This window comes from Oncorhynchus keta, chromosome 1, assembly GCF_023373465.1.
Source record: "Oncorhynchus keta strain PuntledgeMale-10-30-2019 chromosome 1, Oket_V2, whole genome shotgun sequence".
Lineage (NCBI taxonomy): Eukaryota > Metazoa > Chordata > Actinopteri > Salmoniformes > Salmonidae > Oncorhynchus > Oncorhynchus keta.
The window spans coordinates 89,352,567-89,369,736 of record NC_068421.1 but is presented as its reverse complement, the minus strand read 5'-3'; the positions used below and the strand labels follow the sequence as shown (position 1 = coordinate 89,369,736).

Below are 17,170 nucleotides of genomic sequence, written 5' to 3'. Positions count from 1 at the left end.
AGACGTCCCTGCTGACCGCAGGGCAGGGTGAAGTTATGATAACCTCTGGAGCGGTGCGCTGGCTGGGCCGGGCTACCCAGGGGCCAGGGGAGGGCCAGGAAGGAGTCACAGTGTAGGAAGTGTGCCTCCGCGTTTATAAACATGGTCCTCAGGGTCACCCTTTACATAGATACAGGACTACTGACAAAGAGAATTTGACTCTGGTTCGTTTTAAACATTAGTAACCTAAGAGTTGACTCATTTTGAGGCTTCAGCACTTTTTGAAGGAGGGAAATTCCCCTGAGAAACCAAAGACCTCCATGAACTTTTCAATACCCTCTTCTTGACCACACCGACATCCAGCAGAGATGTACAGTGGCAACAGCTACTCACAGGCCAAGTTTGGTCTGGAGGCCAAGGACATCCACAAGGCAAAGGGAAAGAGCTGCGGCTATTACATGAGGGTGGTCTTCTTCTTCTCCTCTCTGATCCAGTCCCTCATCATCGTCAGCCTGGTGCTGTTCCTGGTCTACGGCCAGCCAGAGAAGTCTGCTGAAGAGAGGAGGGTAAAGGAGCTGGAGCAGAGTTTGAACAGGATCAGCGAGAACAACATTAACCTGAGGAAGGATAAAGCTGACCTGGGAGCTGCGCTGGGGGCCAGGAAGGCTGAGAAGACAGCCCTGGAGGGAGAGGTGGCCATGATAAAGAAAGCAGCGAATGCCTCCGGGGAGCAGATCAGAGCCCTCATACTGAAAACGGTGAGGAGATGGGACTGTAACATTATGATGTAATATAAATAGATACTAGCTCAGGTTTTGTTCATTTTGATTTTGTGAGCTGATGTACAGCACTAGAAGCATTTAGTGTGCAGGAATTATTTTGGCATTAGATCTGAGAAATAATTACTATACAGAGACAATTATACATTTATGAACAATTTTTTAATCTGTTTCTGCTGCAAATGATATCAGTTCTCTCTTGTGAAATTGATTTATGTTTTATCTCAGAGGTTAGATAAAAACAAATGTTTTTGCACTTACATGACTATAATGCAAGAATATCTGCACACTAACTTTTCTCCCAAAAAGTGACAGTTTATTTCAATTAGAGGAGCATAGCTTTCATTTATGAAGAATAAACCTGACACTTTGTGTCCTCCACAGAGCCAGTGTGAAACAGACAAGAAGAAGATCGAGATGAGCCGTGCTGCCCAAGTCCGGGGACCCACCACCCCTTTAATCTTTGCCACTCCTAACAGTACGTTACTATTTCCCCTTTGTCACTCAGGCTTAGGCAGAGCGTTCTATTCTAATACTGGGATAGAGACATGACACAGTGACACAGTACATTGACCCAAACATTTCAATCTAATAACAACAAGTCACAACAATTTCTGCTGTGATCTCTTTTCTCCTCAGCTGAGGTAAAAACCCTCCAGTCTCTGAACTCCCAGCAGGCAGCAATGATCAAACTGATCGAAGCCAACTTCACCCAGACCAGCCAGTACATCCGCATCGAGAGGGACAATGCCATCAAGGACCGTGACGCCCACAACCTTGAGACCATCTCTTTGAGGAGGGAGAACAACAACCTGAAGGAACACCTGAAACTCTACACCCAGAAGTGTAAAGAGGACTTTGCCAAGTCTCTGGAGGGGATCCAAATGGTGACCAGTAACTTCCTGGTGCGCATCGACAACCTGTTCCCTCACTCCATGACCTTTCACCTGACCTGTGAGAAGCAGACAGAGCAGATGGAGAACATCAGGGCCAGATGCTCCAACCTGTCTAAGGAGGTTGAGGACAAATTCCAGAGATACCTGGACAACGTGGGGAACAAGGTATGTAGAAGAACCAGACCTGGGTCAAATATTTAGGTAACATACTTTGAAAGTATTGGTATGTTCAATTTAGCATGGAGTTTACAGGTTAGCCAGTGTTCTCAGTCTGTTTCTGCTTTACCCAACTGCCTACAGTATCAATCAATTAATCAATAAAAGTACATTTGCACATCACTTTCTACAAACAAACATCCAGCAACCTGGCTCTGTAGAGCATCTTAATTAATCCAACACCTAGCGACCTTTTCAAGAGGTTCGGACCTCTTAGTATAACAGTTAAGGTGTTGGCTTGACAGTCTCTGGACCCCTGGTTCAAGTCCCGGTTGGGGATATGTTATCCTCTTCATCCAGGTGGCAAACATCCAGGTCCAGTCCAGTCGCCTGGAGGTCCAGAACAGCCATCTGACCCTTGACCTCCAGCAGTGTGTCCAAAACCGCAGCGTGACGGCGGCGGAGGGCAGCAGGCTGCTGTTAGAGATCCGGGAGAACCACGACAGGCAGGTAGAGAGACTGCTGAAGGAGCAGAACCGGCTGAGGGAGGAGAAGAGCCTGCAGGGAGAGAGACTGATTCTGAGGGAGGCTGAGGTCAAAACACTCAACGGGAATGTCGAGTCACTCACCACCGCTCTAACCAACTGTAACCCTAAGGTAAGAGAATAATAATTGCGCACACTATCAGAACTGTAAATAACTTTAGATAGCAAGCAGATCCAACCAAAGAAGCTTGTTATCAGTGGGGACCCTATGGTATTGAGTGAACTACATTACCAGCCCACTACAACCCTACGTTAACAGTTGAGCAATGTAACCCAAGGAAACACTGCCTTCAATAATGGTTGTACCGGTGCATAGCTGAGGAGAAAGACTCAGTCAGCATAATAGTGGTGTCGGGGGGTACACAGGAAGAGACAGACAGATAAATGAAGGGATGGACAAGACGAAAACAACCACACGTCAGGAGGAGGAAGCAGTTTGACCGTTGGTTTGTCCGTAGCTACGGGCTACGGAGGTCTCATGCCGATTTAGAAATTCACTGTTTCAAAGTGTGTGTGTGTGTGTGTCTGTGTGCATTTTTTATATATATTTTTTGGCTACGTCACAACTATTATGACGAGTCCATAAAGCTCTGGGGATCAGGAGGATCTGCTGTAAAACTCAATCCGTTTGTGATGTTTTGTCTGTAATGCAGCTCACCGGCCAAAAGCCTCTCGGACTGATGTCAGCCTTGAAGGGGGGGGGGCATCCATTGCAGCCCCAGTGATCAGTAAACCCCACATGGTACATACACACCCCTGACTCTCATAGTCACTAGTGTTACACTCACTGTTGACTGCACAAATAATGGTTCAATAAATAACTCATTATCAAAAGATCAGTTTGAGCTGTTCTCCTAATGCTAGACGTTAGTAATGATAAACCCAGTTTAGATATTAAAATGGAATCAATCAGACACCACATCGTAATCATGTTACTGTTTGTTCCTTCAGGCGAGGTGAGGAGAGACGGGTGTGAGAAAGATGCCCCACTCACACAGCTCTACCTAGGCCATGACCGAGTGAGAAAATGAAGGCACTTACTGTTATGGTCCCTGGAGAATTGGGTGTGATGCCTTTCAGTGATCAATGTGTGCTCTTAGACCTTAAAATAAATGTCCATGTGTAAATACTACAGACACTATAGGTTGTATCTACTGTCCTACATCATGTACACTGAACAAAAATATAATTGCAACATGTGAAGGTGTTGTTGCCATTTTTCATGAGCTGAAATAAAAGATCTCAGAAATGTTCTATACGTACAAAAAAACGTATTTCTCTCAAATTGAGCGCAAATGTGTTTACATCCCTGTTAGTGAGCATTTCCCATTTGCCAAGATAATCCATCCACCTGACAGGTGTGGCATATCAAAAAGCTGATTAAACAACACGAGTATTACACAGGTGCACCTTGTGCTGCAGACAATAAAAGGTCACTCTAAAATGTGCAGTTTTGTCACACAACACAATCCCAAGTTGTGAAGGAGTGTGTAATTGGCATGCTGACTGCAGGAATGTTCACTGGAGCTGTTGCCAGAGAATTGAATGGTAATTTGTCTACCATAAGCCACCTCCAACGTCATTTGATTGAATTTGGCAGTACATCCAACCGGCCTCACAACCGCAGACCACGTGTAACCACGCCAGCCCAGGACCTCCACATCCGACCATCTGAGGGGGGGTGCTGAGGAGTATTTCTGTCTGTAAAAATCCCTTTTGTGGGGAAAAACTAATTCTGATTGGCTAGGCCTGGCTCCCCAGTGAGTGGACCTGTCTCCCAAATGGCTGGGCCTATGCCCTCCCAGGCCCACCTATGGCTGTGCCAGTCGTGAAATCCATAGATTATGGCCTAATGAATATTCCTTCTATGAAGTGTAACTCAGTAAAATCGTAGAGATTGTTGCATGTTGCGGTTATATTTTTGTTCAGTCTAAAAACTGTATCTACAAATGTACAGAGTGGACAAAACATTATGAACACCTGCTCTTTCCATGACATAGAAAGCTATGATTCCTTATTGATGTCACTTGTTAAGTCCACTTCAATCACTGTAGATGAAGGGGAGGAGACATGTTACCTTCAACTCAATATCAGGACGGTCTCCTTAATGTTTTGTACACTCAGTGTATACAGTACATATCACTTTTAAATGTAATTCATTTAATAATTAATTTAATAGGGTTGTTTTTATCCTTGTAATTCCACTTGTATTTGATTGCTGAGTTTAGGCTGGGAATTCACTGTGTACTGGAATTCACTGTGTACTGGAATTCACTGTGTACTGGAATTCACTGTCTACTGGAATTCACTGTCTACTGGAATTCACTGTCTACTGGAATTCACTGTCTACTGGAATTCACTGTCTACTGGAATTCACTGTCTACTGGAATTCACTGTCTACTGGAATTCACTGTCTACTGGAATTCACTGTGTACTGGAATTCACTGTCTACTGGAATTCACTGTGTACTGGAATTCACTGTCTACTGGAATTCACTGTCTACTGGAATTCACTGTGTACTGGAATTCAATGTCTACTGGAATTCACTGTGTACTGGGAAAAGCGTGTGTCCTCCTTTAACTTTATACTCAGGTTAAAGAAAAATGTGTACAAATAAAGTTCATGTGATTATATGTAAATAATTCTTCCTAAGACGCAATTCAATGTTTCTTAAATGTTTCTGATAGTGTGTTGGTTTTTAGATATTAACATCTTCCTTTGCTAATCTTTTTTTCTAATTTATTATAGAAAATAAATCTACTAAAGTCTGTTGGATTTGAGGAAATAAAAGCTTGAATTTGCAGTTCTTTAAAAAATATTCTTCCTCTTTGAATGTGAGTGCTCTTTGTTATACAAGTGTAATCCTCACCAGCAGTTTAGGAACTGCAGCAGTTTCCACTAACGTTGGGTCCATTGTGAAAGACATCTTATTATTTATTTTGTTGTTGCAAATTTCAAAGAATAGTGGAAGAATTGGAGAGAAAATAATGTCTATAGCTTCCTTATGCAATATGAAGTCTGTAAATAGCTCCACATGGGAAAACTGTTCACACAGCTAGTATAACAGAGGTGAAATCCCATGATGGCTATGTCTATACACACATCCATATATCCATACATAATGTATCTACATCCTGGTCTGGGGTGTCTATATATCCATACATAATGTATCTACATCCTGGTCTGGGGTGTCTATATATCCATATATAATGTATCTACATCCTGGTCTGGGGTGTCTATATATCCATACATAATGTATCTACATCCTGGTCTGGGGTGTCTATATATCCATACATAATGTACCTACATCCTGGTCTGGGGTGTCTATATATCCATACATAATGTATCTACATCCTGGTCTGGGGTGTCTATATATCCATACATAATGTATCTGTATCTACATCCTGGTCTGGGGTGTCTATATATCCATACATAATGTATCTACATCCTGGTCTGGGGTGTCTATATATCCATACATAATGTATCTGCATCCTGGTCTGGGGTGTCTATATATCCATACATAATGTATCTACATCCTGGTCTGGGGTGTCTATATATCCATACATAATGTATCTGCATCCTGGTCTGGGGTGTCTATATATCCATACATAATGTATCTGCATCCTGGTCTGGGGTGTCTATATATCCATACATAATGTATCTACATCCTGGTCTGGGGTGTCTATATATCCATACATAATGTATCTACATCCTGGTCTGGGGTGTCTATATATCCATACATAATGTATCTACATCCTGGTCTGGGGTGTCTATATATCCATACATAATGTATCTACATCCTGGTCTGGGGTGTCTATATATCCATACATAATGTATCTGCATCCTGGTCTGGGGTGTCTATATATCCATACATAATGTATCTGCATCCTGGTCTGGGGTGTCTATATATCCATACATAATGTATCTACATCCTGGTCTGGGGTGTCTATATATCCATACATAATGTATCTACATCCTGGTCTGGGGTGTCTATATATCCATACATAATGTATCTGCATCCTGGTCTGGGGTGTCTATATATCCATACATAATGTATCTACATCCTGGTCTGGGGTGTCTATATATCCATACATAATGTATCTACATCCTGGTCTGGGGTGTCTATATATCCATAATGTATCTACATCCTGGTCTGGGGTGTCTATATATCCATACATAATGTATCTGCATCCTGGTCTGGGGTGTCTATATATCCATACATAATGTATCTACATCCTGGTCTGGGGTGTCTATATATCCATACATAATGTATCTACATCCTGGTCTGGGGTGTCTATATATCCATACATAATGTATCTACATCCTGGTCTGGGGTGTCTATATATCCATACATAATGTATCTACATCCTGGTCTGGGGTGTCTATATATCCATACATAATGTATCTACATCCTGGTCTGGGGTGTCTATATATCCATACATAATGTATCTACATCCTGGTCTGGGGTGTCTATATATCCATACATAATGTATCTACATCCTGGTCTGGGGTGTCTATATATCCATACATAATGTATCTACATCCTGGTCTGGGGTGTCTATATATCCATACATAATGTATCTACTACATCCTGGTCTGGGGTGTCTATATATCCATACATAATGTATCTACATCCTGGTCTGGGGTGTCTATATATCCATACATAATGTATCTACATCCTGGTCTGGGGTGTCTATATATCCATACATAATGTACCTGTTGTCCCAATCTACCAAATGCAAAACAGAAAATATGGTTTTGACTCAGCGTAAAATATGGTTTTGACTCAGCGTAGGTGTCCTACAGAAATGTATTTAGCTACACTGTGCTGTCCTACTTTAGCTACACTGTGCTGTCCTACTTTAGCTACACTGTGCTGTCCTACTTTAGCTACTCCATGCTGTTCTACTTTAGCTACTCCATACTGTCCTACATTAGCTACTCCATGCTGTCCTACATTAGCTACTCTGTGCTGTCCTACTTTAGCTAATCCATGTTGTCCTACTTTAGCTACACTGAGCTGTACTACTTCAGATACACTGTGCTGTCCTACTTTAGCTACACTGTGCTGTTCTACTTTAGCTACACTGTGCTGTTCTACTTTAGCTACACTGTGCTGTTCTACTTTAGCTACACTGTGCTGTCCTACTTTAGCTACACTGTGCTGTCCTACTTCAGCTACACTGTGCTGTCCTACTTTAGCTACACTGTGCTGTCCTACTTTAGCTAGCTAGGGTTGGTATGGCGGGACAATAACAAAAAATACAAAATTACAAAACGATATTGGCAACTTTTGTATGTATTTTCATGCACCAGTACATAGTATGTACATATACACCAGTACATAGTATGTACATATACACCAGTACATAGTATGTACATATACACCAGTACATAGTATGTACATATACACCAGTACATAGTATGTACATATACACCAGTACATAGTATGTACATATACACCAGTACATAGTATGTACATATACACCAGTACATAGTATGTACATATACACCAGTACATAGTATGTACATATACACCAGTACATAGTATGTACATATACACCAGTACATAGTATGTATATATACACCAGTACATAGTATGTACATGTACACCAGTACATAGTATGTACACCAGTACATAGTATGTACACCAGTACATAGTATGTACATGTACACCAGTACATAGTATGTACATATACACCAGTGCATAGTATGTACATATACACCAGTACATAGTATGTATATATACACCAGTGCATAGTATGTACATGTACACCAGTACATAGTATGTACATATACACCAGTACATAGTATGTACATATACACCAGTACATAGTATGTACATATACACCAGTACATAGTATGTACATATACACCAGTACATAGTATGTACATATACACCAGTACATAGTATGTACATATACACCAGTACATAGTATGTACATATACACCAGTACATAGTATGTACATATACACCAGTACATAGTATGTACATATACACCAGTACATAGTATGTACATATACATCAGAATTTGGCAGTGCCTTATTTATGGCAGTTTTATAACTTTAACATCAAAACAGGAAAAAAACGTTGTGCTTGGATGGTAGCTTCCTGTTTGAAGCTCTGCCGCCCTCTTATGATGTTGCAAACATGAAATGATGTGATTTTGATCATGTGGTTTGTCTGCAAGGGCTTAGTAACATACAGCCACTCTATACCCTAATAACATACAGCCACTCCATAACATACAGCCACTGTATACCCTAATAACATAGAGCCACTCCATACCCTAATAACATACAGCCACTGTATACCCTAATAACATACAGCCACTCCATAACATACAGCCACTGTATACCCTAATAACATACAGCCACTGTATACCCTAATAACATACAGCCACTCCATACCCTAATAACATACAGCCACTCCATACCCTAATAACATACAGCCACTCCATACCCTACAGCCACTCTATACCCTAATAACATAGAGCCACTCCATACCCTACAGCCATATACCCTAATAACATAGAGCCACTCCATACCCTAATAACATACAGCCACTCTATACCCTAATAACATACAGCCACTCTATACCCTAATAACATACAGCCACTCCATAACATACAGCCACTGTATACCCTAATAACATACAGCCACTGTATACCCTAATAACATAGAGCCAGTATGTCCATACCCTAATAACATACAGCCACTGTATACCCTAATAACATAGAGCCACTCCATACCCTAATAACATACAGCCACTCTATACCCTAATAACATACAGCCACTCTATACCCTAATAACATACAGCCACTGTATACCCTAATAACATACAGCCACTCCATACCCTACAGCCACTCTATACCCTAATAACATAGAGCCACTCCATACCCTACAGCCACTCTATACCCTAATAACATAGAGCCACTCCATACCCTAATAACATACAGCCACTCTATACCCTAATAACATACAGCCACTCTATACCCTAATAACATACAGCCACTCTATACCCCAATAACATACAGCCACTCCATACCCTAATAAAATACAGCCATTGTATACCCTAATAACATAGAGCCACTCTATACCCTAATAACATACAGCCACTCTATACCCTAATAACATAGAGCCACTCTATACCCTAATAACATACAGCCACTCTATACCCTAATAACATACAGCCACTCTATACCCTAATAACATACAGCCACTCCATACCCTAATAACATACAGCCACTCTATACCCTAATAACATACAGCCACTCTATACCCTAATAACATACAGCCACTCTATACCCTAATAACATACAGCCACTCTATACCCTAATAACATACAGCCACTCCATACCCTACAGCCACTCTATACCCTAATAACATACAGCCACTCCATACCCTACAGCCACTCTATACCCTAATAACATACAGCCACTCCATACCCTACAGCCACTATACCCTAATAACATACAGCCACTCCATACCCTACAGCCACTCTATACCCTACAGCCACTCTATACCCTAATAACATACAGCCACTCTATACCCTAATAACATACAGCCACTCCATACCCTACAGCCACTCCATACCCTACAGCCACTCTATACCCTAATAACATACAGCCACTCTATACCCTAATAACATACAGCCACTCTATACCCTAATAACATACAGCCACTCCATACCCTACAGCCACTCTATACCCTAATAACATACAGCCACTCTATACCCTAATAACATACAGCCACTCTATACCCTAATAACATACAGCCACTCTATACCCTAATAACATACAGCCACTCTATACCCTAATAACATACAGCCACTCTATACCCCAATAACATACAGCCACTCCATACCCTAATAAAATACAGCCATTGTATACCCTAATAACATACAGCCACTCCATACCCTAATAACATACAGCCACTCTATACCCTAATAACATAGAGCCACTCTATACCCTAATAACATACAGCCACTCTATACCCTAATAACATACAGCCACTCTATACCCTAATAACATACAGCCACTCCATACCCTAATAACATACAGCCACTCTATACCCTAATAACATACAGCCACTCTATACCCTAATAACATACAGCCACTCTATACCCTAATAACATACAGCCACTCTATACCCTAATAACATACAGCCACTCCATACCCTACAGCCACTCTATACCCTAATAACATACAGCCACTCCATACCCTACAGCCACTCTATACCCTAATAACATACAGCCACTCCATACCCTACAGCCACTCTATACCCTACAGCCACTCTATACCCTAATAACATACAGCCACTCCATACCCTACTGCCACTCTATACCCTAATAACATAGAGCCACTCTATACCCTAATAACATACAGCCACTCCATACCCTACAGCCAACATACCCTACAGCCACTCTATACCCTAATAACATACAGCCACTCCATACCCTAATAACATACAGCCACTCTATACCCTAATAACATACAGCCACTCCATAACATACAGCCACTGTATACCCTAATAACATACAGCCACTCCATACCCTAATAACATACAGCCACTCCATACCCTAATAACATACAGCCACTCCATACCCTAATAACATACAGCCACTCCATACCCTAATAACATACAGCCACTCTATACCCTAATAACATACAGCCACTCTATACCCTAATAACATACAGCCACTCTATACCCTAATAACATACAGCCACTCCATACCCTACAGCCACTATACCCTAATAACATACAGCCACTCCATACCCTACAGCCACTCTATACCCTAATAACATACAGCCACTCCATACCCTAATAACATACAGCCACTCTATACCCTAATAACATACAGCCACTCTATACCCTAATAACATACAGCCACTCTATACCCTAATAACATACAGCCACTCCATACCCTAATAACATACAGCCACTCTATACCCTAATAACATACAGCCACTCTATACCCTAATAACATACAGCCACTCCATACCCTAATAACATACAGCCACTCCATACCCTAATAACATACAGCCACTCCATACCCTAATAACATACAGCCACTCTATACCCTAATAACATACAGCCACTCCATACCCTAATAACATACAGCCACTCTATACCCTAATAACATACAGCCACTCTATACCCTAATAACATACAGCCACTCTATACCCTAATAACATACAGCCACTCTATACCCTAATAACATACAGCCACTCCATACCCTAATAACATACAGCCACTCTATACCCTAATAACATACAGCCACTCCATACCCTAATAACATACAGCCACTAATAACATACCCTAATAACATACAGCCACTCTATACCCTAACAGCCACTCTATACCCTAATAACATACAGCCACTCCATACCCTACAGCCATATACCCTACAGCCACTCTATACCCTAATAACATACAGCCACTCTATACCCTAATAACATACAGCCACTCCATACCCTACAGCCACTCCATACCCTACAGCCACTCTATACCCTAATAACATACAGCCACTCTATACCCTAATAACATACAGCCACTCCATACCCTACAGCCACTCTATACCCTAATAACATACAGCCACTCTATACCCTAATAACATACAGCCACTCTATACCCTAATAACATACAGCCACTCTATACCCTAATAACATACAGCCACTCTATACCCTAATAACATACAGCCACTCTATACCCTAATAACATACAGCCACTCCATACCCTAATAAAATACAGCCATTGTATACCCTAATAACATAGAGCCACTCTATACCCTAATAACATACAGCCACTCTATACCCTAATAACATACAGCCACTCTATACCCTAATAACATACAGCCACTCTATACCCTAATAACATACAGCCACTCTATACCCTAATAACATACAGCCACTCTATACCCTAATAACATACAGCCACTCTATACCCTAATAACATACAGCCACTCTATACCCTAATAACATACAGCCACTCTATACCCTAATAACATACAGCCACTCTATACCCTAATAACATACAGCCACTCCATACCCTACAGCCACTCTATACCCTAATAACATACAGCCACTCCATACCCTACAGCCACTCTATACCCTAATAACATACAGCCACTCCATACCCTACAGCCACTCTATACCCTAATAACATACAGCCACTCTATACCCTAATAACATACAGCCACTCCATACCCTACAGCCACTCTACACCCTACAGCCACTCTATACCCTAATAACATACAGCCACTCTATACCCTAATAACATACAGCCACTCCATACCCTAACAGCCACTCTATACCCTACAGCCACTCTATACCCTAATAACATACAGCCACTCTATACCCTAATAACATACAGCCACTCTATACCCTAATAACATACAGCCACTCTATACCCTAATAACATACAGCCACTCTATACCCTAATAACATACAGCCACTCCATACCCTACAGCCACTCTATACCCTAATAACATACAGCCACTCCATACCCTACAGCCACTCTATACCCTAATAACATACAGCCACTCCATACCCTACAGCCACTCTATACCCTACAGCCACTCTATACCCTAATAACATACAGCCACTCCATACCCTACAGCCACTCTATACCCTACAGCCACTCTATACCCTAATAACATACAGACACTCTATACCCTAATAACATACAGCCACTCATACCCTACAGCCACTCCATACCCTACAGCCACTCTATACCCTAATAACATACAGCCACTCCATACCCTACAGCCACTCTATACCCATACCCTACAGCCACTCTATACCCTACAGCCACTCTATACCCTAATAACATACAGCCACTCTATACCCTACAGCCACTATACCCATAACATACAGCCACTCTATACCCTAATAACATACAGCCACTCTATACCCTACAGCCACTCTATACCCTACAGCCACTCTATACCCTACAGCCACTCCATACCCTACAGCCACTCTTGGAGGAGAATAATAGTTCAAGTAAAAAGTGATTGTTTATAAGATACATGTTGCTGAGACTGCATCTGTTCATCATGCATGACAGAACTACAGGTGAAGGAGCCTCTACTGTTCTCAGGAAATCCTTTGTTTAAGGACTGTTTTTTCCCCCCCTTGCGGTCGGTCAAACACACACACAGACAGTCTGTCTTACCCTGAGTCAAACAGGGGGAGTGCGCACACAGAGCACATCTGTGAACCCGAATGCCCCCAATTACACTCCATAGTCACCCTGTTCCTCACAACACACGAACATGCACACAGACGCACAAACACCTCCGTCAGAGGAAACACGATTACCACACAGGTTAAACTACACTCATCACTCAACCATGACACGTCCATTGGTGTCTGGTCTTGTGATAAAAGGTTATCTTGAAAACGGCCACATAATAGAGAAACAACAATATGAAATTATGTTCTTATTTTCTTTTGATCACTTTGTTGTAAAAGCACACGTTTATCCTGGTAAACACTAATTCGAATTCCAGGCGTTCTTCACCTAGGTAAAATCATTTTTATGTTGGATATTCGGTTCTCTCATCAATAGCTAATGAACCAAGCATGCCATGGCAATGAAGATGGTATATTCTGAATCAGGGGTGGATGGACAAAAATCCATGTGTTTATTTTTTAGCTATACATTTTGTTTCAGCTTTCAATCTTCAATAGTTGTTACACAAAAGCCCCTGTCCCCAGAATAACATTAAAATGTAAACAAAAAAAGTGTGGATTGTTGTCCATCCTCCCCGGATTTAGAAGATACCATCTTCATAGTCATAGAAGGAATTGTGTAAGACCTATTGAAGATTTAAATGTGAAAACGTGACACGTGAAAAATGTGATTTTTCTTTTTCCACCCGATTTAGAAGATACCATCTTCATAGTCATGGCATGCTTGGTTCAATGCTATTGATGAGAATATCCACCGAGTATCCAATGTAAAACTCATTTTACCTTGGGTGTGTTCTTCCAGTTCTAACCGACTTATTAAAAATAGATTACAATACTAAATGGTCATTTCTTTCGTATCAAACATTTATCAGGAACATTGTTTCTCAGAGGATCAGAGAATTCCAGGTACCAACAGTCCAGTTTCAAGGAAAAACAAAGGAAACCTTTTCCAGGATTTCCAAGGTTAATGATAATAACATATCAACAGGCCCATTATCAAGATGTCGGCTCATTGCCACCCATAGATGTAGACTTCCTTAATTCCAATAACTTGTATTTTGTTTTGTTACTTACTGTGTTCTCCATTGTGCTCTATTGATTCAGCAGTGTTATACAGCTGGGTCAAACACATCCCCTAACTGCTGGAGAAGACATCAAGACCTGAGTAGATGCCAAACAGAAAGGCATTTCAATATAGAGGTCTGCGCACCACTGATTTATTCATCCCACTCCCGCAGCTTTTCACATCACACCAGGAATGACTGGACCTGACCTCAACCCGTAGTTCCGCAACGTTCATTTAGCCGTCTGTGAGGACGCAACGCACTTGTCAGCCATGGTCCAGCAATTTTGAGCCCTATAGGCAATATCAAAAATCCACCAAAATAACCTAAGAAATAGTTTAAATTACCAGAAATTCTCACAAATCAGCCAAGAGAGTAGATGTCGTTTACTGAGTTGGAGACGCTTGCACTTTCTCTTGAGCAACGTTTTATAGCCTACCTTTCAGGAGTGGGACTATTTTCAGACAGAGACAAATATGGGTGATCAATAATTATTTTTAGGCAATGTGGTAAACTATAGCCTAATCATATTTAGGAAGTACATTTCCTTGGAAAGATATCTGCCCCATTCTTCTCCTACCCCAGCAATGGCAGTCTACTCTATTGCATTGGGACCATACATACACTGAGTGTAAAAACCATTAAGGACACCTTCCTAATATTGAGTTGCATCCCAAAGTTGTCTGGTTTGACCGTCCGCTCCTAACCGCAGCATGAACAATACAGACTGCGCCACAATGATCTCTGTCGGGACCCGCAGCCCTCTACTTCAACACCCGCAGTAAACAATGTGACAGAGAGACTGTGTGACAGAGAGACTGTGTGACAGAGAGACTTGTGTGACAGAGAGACTGTGTGACAGAGAGACTGTGACAGAGAGACTGTGACAGAGAGACTGTGTGACAGAGAGACTGTGTGACAGAGAGACACTGTGACAGAGAGACTGTGTGACAGAGAGACTGTGTGACAGAGAGACTGTGTGACAGAGAGACTGTGTGACAGAGAGACTGTGTGACAGAGAGACTGTGTGACAGAGAGACTGTGTGACAGAGAGACTGTGTGACAGAGAGACTGTGTGACAGAGAGACTGTGTGACAGAGACTGTGTGACAGAGACTGTGTGACAGAGAGACTGTGACAGAGAGACTGTGTGACAGAGAGACTGTGACAGAGAGACTGTGACAGAGAGACTGTGTGACAGAGAGACTGTGTGACAGAGAGACTGTGTGACAGAGAGACTGTGACAGAGAGACTGTGTGACAGAGAGACTGTGTGACAGAGAGACTGTGACAGAGAGACTGTGACAGAGAGACTGTGTGACAGAGAGACTGTGTGACAGAGAGACTGTGTGACAGAGAGACTGTGTGACAGAGAGACTGTGTGACAGAGAGACTGTGTGACAGAGAGACTGTGACAGAGAGACTGTGACAGAGAGACTGTGACAGAGAGACTGTGTGACAGAGAGACTGTGTGACAGAGAGACTGTGTGACAGAGAGACTGTGTGAGAGAGACTGTGTGAGAGAGAGACTGTGTGAGAGAGAGACTGTGTGAGAGAGAGACTGTGTGAGAGAGAGACTGTGTGAGAGAGAGACTGTGTGAGAGAGAGACTGTGTGACAGAGAGACTGTGTGACAGAGAGACGGTGTGTGCGTGTACGGCCGAGCACTGCCTATGTGACAGAGACCTGGGTGAGAAGGAATAAACTGGGGAAGAGGGGTGAGGAGTTCAGCGAGGAAACGTAAATATTTAATCAAGGCCAGATGGAGAGAGGGAACAAAGGGCGCAGAGATGATCGCCTACCAAACTGTCTCTTTCCCACAGAACAGAGATGATCGCCTACCAAACTGTCTCTTTCCCACAGAACAGAGATGATCGCCTACCAAACTGTCCCTTTCCCATAGAACAGAGATGATCGCCTACCAAACTGTCTCTTTCCCACAGAACAGAGATGATCGCCTACCAAACTGTCTCTTTCCCACAGAACAGAGATGATCGCCTACCAAACTGTCTCTTTCCCATAGAACAGAGATGATCGCCTACCAAACTGTCTCTTTCCGACAGAACAGAGATGATCGCCTACCAAACTGTCTCTTTCCCATAGAACAGAGATGATCGCCTACCAAACTGTCTCTTTCCCATAGAACAGAGATGATCGCCTACCAAACTGTCTCTTTCCGACAGAACAGAGATGATCGCCTACCAAACTGTCTCTTTCCCATAGAACAGAGATGAACGCCTACCAAACTGTCTCTTTCCCATAGAACAGAGATGATCGAGGGAACAAACTGTCCCTTTCCCATAGAACAGAGATGATCGCCTACCAAACTGTCTCTTTCCCACAGAACAGAGATGATCGCCTACCAAACTGTCTCTTTCCCACAGAACAGAGATGATCGCCTACCAAACTGTCCCTTTCCCATAGAACAGAGATGATCGCCTACCAAACTGTCTCTTTCCCACAGAACAGAGATGATCGCCTACCAAACTGTCTCTTTCCCACAGAACAGAGATGATCGCCTACCAAACTGTCTCTTTCCCATAGAACAGAGATGATCGC

The 17,170-nt window shown here is 42.2% G+C and overlaps 2 protein-coding genes across 2 annotated transcripts in view; one reads left to right on the top strand and one right to left on the bottom strand.

Moving 5' to 3' along the window:
- Window positions 1–181: 181 nt before the first annotated feature.
- plvapb (plasmalemma vesicle associated protein b) lies at window positions 182–5,173 on the top strand. The gene is made up of 6 exons (XM_035787286.2): window positions 182–737; window positions 1,143–1,236; window positions 1,398–1,819; window positions 2,171–2,467; window positions 3,009–3,097; window positions 3,307–5,173. The coding sequence occupies exons 1-5, from the start codon at window positions 348–350 to the stop codon at window positions 3,078–3,080; spliced, it is 1,275 nt and encodes a 424-aa protein (XP_035643179.1). The 5' UTR covers window positions 182–347; the 3' UTR covers window positions 3,081–3,097; window positions 3,307–5,173.
- Window positions 5,174–16,330: 11,157 nt separating this feature from the next.
- The window catches only part of gtpbp3 (GTP binding protein 3, mitochondrial), a 38,711-nt gene continuing 37,871 nt past the window's right edge, over window positions 16,331–17,170 (bottom strand). Inside the window, 1 exon segment of the mRNA XM_052464340.1 lies at window positions 16,331–16,809. The gene's annotated coding sequence lies outside the window, so the exon portion shown is untranslated.